This window comes from Berghia stephanieae, chromosome 8, assembly GCF_034508935.2.
Source record: "Berghia stephanieae isolate SIO BIC M18660-M18661 chromosome 8, UCSD_Bste_1.3, whole genome shotgun sequence".
NCBI classification, from domain to species: domain Eukaryota; kingdom Metazoa; phylum Mollusca; class Gastropoda; order Nudibranchia; family Aeolidiidae; genus Berghia; species Berghia stephanieae.
Window position 1 is genome coordinate 20,371,262 of NC_088367.1, and position 7,500 is coordinate 20,378,761.

At 34.4% G+C, this 7,500-nt stretch overlaps 1 protein-coding gene across 18 annotated transcripts in view; it reads left to right on the forward strand.

Annotated features, from left to right (window-relative positions):
- LOC144978325 (uncharacterized) overlaps positions 1 to 7,500 on the forward strand; it is a 165,986-nt gene that overhangs the window by 147,342 nt on the left and 11,144 nt on the right. For all 18 annotated transcript variants that reach the window (XM_078924208.1, XM_078924201.1, XM_078924200.1 and 15 more), the window contains 2 exons: positions 5,583 to 5,648; positions 6,695 to 6,925. In XM_078924208.1, coding sequence (XP_078780334.1) covers positions 5,583 to 5,648; positions 6,695 to 6,916 — 288 coding nt within the window. In that variant the 3' untranslated portion in view covers positions 6,917 to 6,925. The remainder of the gene's footprint in view (positions 1 to 5,582; positions 5,649 to 6,694; positions 6,926 to 7,500) is intronic.

A 7,500-nucleotide genomic window follows, 5' to 3' on the forward strand; every position in this document is an offset into this window, starting at 1 on the left:
CATTATAGAATAAATTGAAATGTGTGCATCTTATAGCTTGCTTTTAAAGATCCATATAGATCAGTGTTAAGCTTCATAAGTATTTGGGCAGGTATTGGTCCATGGTGCTGGTTTTTAAAATAAGCTAATGCCTCCTCCTGTCCACCCGAAAGAAGTTGGATTGATGATGGCTCTGTTGGATAATGCGGAAAGTACGTTGCTATAGAATAACGTCCCATCAACAGGGTAGCAAGCAAAGGCCATTGCTATTGAAGACGATAATAACCTTACATCTAAAAAACAGTCCCAGGTTTGAGATTTTTTGGCAAGATAAAGGTCATTTAAATCTATCGATATTTGAAGGACGAGTTTTCTGGCCACATTTTTAGAAATGTATACAGATAACTGGTTAAACTTGAACTTGAACATTTCTCAATTGTTTCACATGATTGTTCATATTCTCAGTGTATTTCAATTTCAGCTTGTTAAAAGATCGAAATATTTAGCGAATGTTGCTCCATTTCTTGCTTGTACATCTTTATTTGTTGTCCTCTACTTTGTCCAGGGTGATCTCAAAACGTATATCCGTGCTAAAACTACTCAATGCGGTATTAATTATGCCGAGGAGGCTGGGGGAAAGAAAGTCAATATACAGTTGAGATTAAAAATACGAAACTGTAGTACCGTGGAATGGTACTGGAATGTTGGGGTGACTAAAACAAGCTCCCGAATGTGCCCACCAGACTGAAATTTATTTAACAGTAAAATGTAGGCCTACATCATTTGTGAGTTTTCACCCTAACCCACACTTTAGGAAAATGAACATCGGACATGTTATTTCAATTTCAAGATCTGTCATATAAAGATGTTTAAAAAGTGGTCTTGTCCATCATTATAATATTATGAGTTATCTTGACATTGCAATAAACTGTCCGATATTCTTTATCTGTCCTATATATATATATATATATATATATATATATATATATATATATATATATATATATATATATTCTATGCTCAATATTATTGTTCAGTAAAATGAGCTATATAACACAATTTCATATGAATGAGAAAATTGTTGATTATATATATATATATATATATATATATATATATATATATATATATATATATATATATATATTACGGACATAATATGCCGACTGACGACGTGGAAGTCACCGAAATATGTTTTTTGGCCATAAATAAGTGAATGACTCCATTTATATTTTATATTAGCTCTAACCAACATTATCGAGCACTCTCGTACCTACAAGTACCCACCAAGACTCATAATTATATATATATATATATATATATATATATATATATATATATATATTTGTGTGTGTGTGTGTGTGTGTGTGTGTGCGTATACATATATATTAACGTATTATATTTTCTCATTTCATACACTCTAAACCAAATCACCCCCATCAACTCTTGGCCAAACTTGACTTTGTTTGATTTGGACAGCATTGCAAGGTAAGATAATCTAAGATAGTAGATTTATAATATACAAGAGTTAAGATGAAGAATGAAGAAATGACCTCCAATAACCTGCTAACTCACTTCTAGATTGAAATAGGGAACAAACTCGTATGATATCAAAAAACTGGTTCCAATCTCACAAGGAGAGTAAAATCACTCTTAGGGAGGATTGGATGCATACCTTGCGTAATTGGAGGCATCATATTTTCAAGTCTATGATATGCTGGTCGTCAATAAAGATCTTCCATCTTCGCTCTTTTACATCCCGTCATCCTAATAATCTGCCTATAAATCCTGCAACGAAAACGGTTATGCCACCTTAGGATTCAATATATAACCTTTTTCATTATTAGTCTTCCGAAGAACTGGGTACATACACACTTCCAAGGAGTTTGGAACCGGAAGAGTAGAAGGTGTGATGTAACGAGTTCTCTGCCCTTTTGAGTTAATTGATGATAATAAAATAAGGAAATAGAATTTCCTTCATTCATCTCCAATGAGAAATCTGTTCTTTAGGGTTTATCCCTTGGGAAGACTGGTCTAACCTAGGTGTACGCCGCAATACACCGCCGCAAAGTGAGATAGGGCGAGCTGCCTTACTCAAAGTCACACAGAAGTCTCGGCGGATAATAATCGAACTTAGTATCTTTTGGGACCGGAGAAAGACCAGACAGCTTAGCAACGATAACACAATACCTCTTAAGCAATCTTTTGGTTACTTTAGAATCACCAGAGAATTGTTTTGTTCAAAACACTAAGGGTATTGTTCTGTATATAAGGCATACAATACACCTGTTTTTCTCTTCTATTCACTAAATAATGACAAAGAATGATGAAAATTATTGTCTAGATCTATGTAACTTTCGATGTTAATAGGCGTAAAAATATTTTTAAAATAATATACCAATATCAATACAGTCCAGCTCTGAAAATAAAAAAAATAATAGAGAACTCGTCCTTCGAATATCGATCGATTTAAATGACCCTAATCTTGGCAAAATCTCTCAAACCTTGGACTACGCGAAGTCATTTAAATCGATCGATGTTTGAAGGCCGAGATTTCTGGCCAAATTGTTTAAACCTTTTCCTACCACCTACAGCAAAATCGTCATATTTGTTATGACACAATTTATATTTTTTTCTTATTCAGATTTATTTTATACATCACTAACTTTGAAGGATGATCTTTGTTTAATTTATAAGAAAATAACGTTGTTTTGTAGAGAGTTTGAGTTTATAAGATCAATTTTCTTCTGGGCAAGCCTGCCATTTTGGGAAAATATTGAAAATCATTGGTAAGGAGAGGGTTAACACGTCTTTCTTCCAGAGAACGGCAGTTAACTGGTTAAGCATCAGGTCCAGTCTGTGATAACACCACTTCGAGACGATTGGTCACATTTGTTTAATCTAACGTCTTTATTCATTCTTTTGTGTATTTAATACTTATACATGACTTTTCTTCTCTTTCTTTTTCTACAGTTACATCCACGGGTAAGCATATATATAACATTCATAATAAAGATAAAATATCATTTTATCATTATTTATCATAATTTATCATTTTTATCATTTTATCATTTTTTAAAATCATTTTTATCATTTAAAAAAATCATTTTTATCATTTTTTAAAGATTTGATTTGAAGTAACGAATTGCCTTAAACCGACGCGCGTATATTTTGCAGGTCTGTTAAGAGAACGCAATTCTGGGCTTGTCCTAATATTGTTGTAATGGAGTCTATATTTTGCTTTGGTTTGAAAGTATTTCCATTCCAACAATAAGCCCATTACAATTTGAGTTATCAGACCTGCAAGTAATTACACCTCGACTTAAACTATTTAATCACGGGAAAGTAATGAGCTAGTCGTCGGGATTGCTTTTAATTTCCTTTTTGTTTGTAAGCCAATGTTCAGCATAAATGTGTTATTTATGCATATATATATATATATATATATATATATATATATATATATATATATATATATATATATATAACTAGTGCTTTATTGTCTAATAATTTCGTTAAGTAAATCTGAACATATCTTAATCTATTAATCTTTTTTATTAATTTTTACTCTCAATCTCTTTTTCTCCTTTTTTTTTTTGCAGAATTGTGTCGGCGGTGTAAGTATAACCCTTAGTTCACTCACCAACAGCAACACGGAACATATTGAAAACGAGACATGACGCCTGTTCGGCGATATTACATTTTTCTTTCTGGCAGAGACAACGGTGTTAACGGCCAGGTACTCATTTTACACCTGAGCACGGTGAGAGAATGTGAGTAAAAAAGCCAAGGAATCAACTATGCGCCGAGCGAGGCTCGAACCCAGGATCTTCCGATCCGGAAGCGGGTGTCACACCACAATACCACATAGCCGCATAGAAAAGCAACAAGTCCATTTTATACTTAATATTTAATTTTTTTTTTTTTTGGATTATGTCCTTCCACCACGACATCATAAGTTATCGTCGCCTAGGCATTCCATGAAGGAATTTTCATAAAACAAGACGTCTGATGTCGACAGGAATCTTCCATGTTGTCCAAAGTGAGCAAATTGGGGGTTAATGATCTTGCCCAAGGGAAAAAAAACGGAAGTGCCTGAAGCGGGGCTCGAACCCGGGACCTTCCAGGTCACAGTGCAATGCCTTAACTACTCGGCCACTTCAGCAAGATGAGCTCTACAAGTCAGTGTCAAATTTTGATAGCGATAACATTTTCTTCTTCAAATTTAGTGATATACAAATAAAATCGGAATGAGATAATTATTTGTTGTATTTGTATTGAAACAATGTGACGATTATATAGTTGGTACAAAAAGGGTTAACGTCAAATCCACTTTATCAGCATCGGGTAAATCTCAACATTAATATTACGGGTTTTAACCCTTTCCTTACCAGTCATGTTCAGAATTTTCCCCAAAATTTCACACCCACCCCAACACAAACTATTTTTTTCTTACTTAAACGGAAAAGTAACAAATGCATTCGATTCGAAGATTGATCAGCAAAATGAACTCTACAACACAGTGTCACGTTTTTTAGCTATAATAAAAAATTAGTCTTTAGATTGTGTGATTTACAAAAGAAATCTGAGTGATAAAAGTGCTGGTTGGATCGTACCGAATGTGACGATTTTCCTATAGTTGGTAAGGAGAGGGTTATGGTGGTTTTCTAAAATATCGATAAATTAAGATCCAAATAGTCTGAAGTTTAAATAGAAAAAGTAGTCCTTCAAAGCCATTAGGCCCATAGACTTGGAATTTTATCCTAGTATCTTTATGGTGAAACGGACAACAGCAATTACGTGCTACCCTTTTGGTAGGACGCTAGTCTATCGCAAAGTACTTTCCACCAGGTCTATCAGATCCAGCTACTCAATCACTGCTGAGTGGACAGCAACGCAAGGGGGGGGGGGTCAGAATAAAACCTCGCCATCACTCCTGATCGATCTCTTTCCCTTTGCACATGAAGCGAGTGCACTAACAACTAAGCCATCGGGGACCCCCAAAAGTCTGAAACCTGACATTAATTTGAAACTTTTAAACTTTTTACAAGCTGGGGATTTTTTTAGCCAGTTTACTGCCGTACTTTGGAAAGACAAGTATTTAAAATGATTGACCAGCAAACTCGTCCTTCAAATATCTAGAGATAGCATGCGATTGGCTAAGAAACTCACAACATTGCCATCGATCCGGAAGGATAACGGGCCAGCACACAAAACTATGTGTAACCTTGAACGTTCATGGTCTGGTAAATACAGTTTAGTGAGAATTACTCATAAACTTGGATGGCAAAAAAATATCATAACAAAGACCTGAATGACGGCAACTTCGTTCTATCTATATCAAATGACCCTCAACTTGGCAATAACTCTCCCACCTGAGACCTGTGGAAGGTTTGAAAGTTGTTTTATTTTCCAAGATGAGGGTCACTTAAATCGAGCGATAATATTTGAAGGACGAGTTTTCTGGTCAATCTTTTAAATGCGTGTCTCTCCAGGGTACGGAAGTTAACTCGTAAAGGGACATAATCTATGTCAAATATCTCCCCCGATTTGTAATTTTCAGTGGTGTATGTTACGTGTATGATACCTCGAATTTCTCATAGATTCGCTTTTACACTTGTGCATTATTTCAGTACATGGTCAAAAAGGGAGGAGATACTCTCTTAGAGGTAAGTCGTGACGTCATATTATTTATAATTGCTTTTGCAAAATCTCCTTTTAATTGTATAGCCCTTTATCTAAATCTATTTATCTACCTTTCTATCTATCTATTTATCTATCTATATGTATATAAACATTTCAAGTATAATTATTATTGTTTAACTTCTACAGTACTGTTTCATGTCACTAGGACAATCTACGGGAAGTGTGTGTGTGTGTGTGTGTAATCGTTATTGTTGTTTATGATTGTGTGTTGTTGTTTCATACTTCCTGTGATGTTTTGGTGTCGAGACCTATTATGGTGGTTTGAAGTTGCATGCAATGTGGAAATTGAAGTGAAAGTAGATTGTTGTGCTTTTCGTATTTTTCTAGATTATGAACCTCCATAAACACGAATCTAAAAAAATACGAAAAACACTTCCACATTGCCATGCAACTTCAAACCACCATAATAGTCTCGACACCAAAACATCACAGGAAGTATGAAACTACCACACACGATCATAAACAACAATAACTATTACACATACTTCCCGTAGATTGTCCTAGTGACATGGAACAGTACTGTAGAAGTTAAACAATAATAATTATACTTGAAATGTTTATATACAGCTCCTTTTATCAAAAAGCTAAGCACTATTGATTCATGGTTTTTTGCCTTTATATATATATATATATATATATATATATATATATATATATATATATATATATATATATATATATATTAATAATAATAATAATAATAATAATAATAATAATAATAATAATAATAATAATAATAATAATAATAATAATGATGATGATGATGATGATGATGATGATGATGATGATGATGATGATGATGATATTAGTCGTATTTGTAGTATATAGTAGTAGTCGTAGTAGTGGTAGTAGTAGTAGTAGTAGTAGTAGTAGTAGTAGTAGTAGTAGTAGTAGTAGTAGTAGTAGTAGTAGTAGTAGTAGTAGTAGTAGTAGTAGTAGTAGTAGTAGTAGTAGTAGTAGTAGTAGTAGTAGTAGTAGAAATAGTAATTTTAATCAAATATATTTACAGAAACTACGACGTATGTACAATGCAGACATTGGTCTCGATGACCAGGGGAGCTCTAGCTTATCCAGCAGTAGTAGCATGTCTAGTGATGGCACGGGTCGTGGGACGCCGATGGGGACCTATCCCGCCATCAATCATGATGATAGAGTGTTTCAAGAAGTCATGGATTTGCTCCAAAACGTCAGACGGAGTAATCCTACTCCCAACAGATTAAAGCCATGGTAGTCTAAATGGGTAAGTGACGTTTTTAAAAAAAAATTAAATAGCGCAATATCCACTAAACGTGCTCAAAGAGATTTACCAGACGTCCCTGACCAACAGCAACACGTAACATGTAGAACGAGATAATACGCCTATTAGGTGACATTACAATTTTTTCAGACATAAATAACGCTGTTAACGGTCATGTATTCATTTTACAGCTGAGTACGGTGAGGGAATGTGGGTAAAGAGCCTTTTCCAAGGACTCAACTATGCGCCAAGCGAGGCTCGAACCCAGGATCTTCCGATCGGAAAGCGAGTGCCATACCACAGGATCACATTGCCGCACATTTAAGAAGACTGATAATTCGCTTCAACTTGGTATTTTGTCGATTCTATTTACAAGCTATAAATTAACTCTATAATCAAAATTTTGAATCTTGGGTACGTTTCTGTGTTATAAATAACTAAATAATGAATTTATATAGCGCCTTAACACCCACAGTCGTGTTCTGTGTCACTTTACATTACAGAAACTGACAAAAATAACAAACAGATTCATAGCACAACATATTAAGCAAACTTATAGAAACAAATTCTAGACTGCA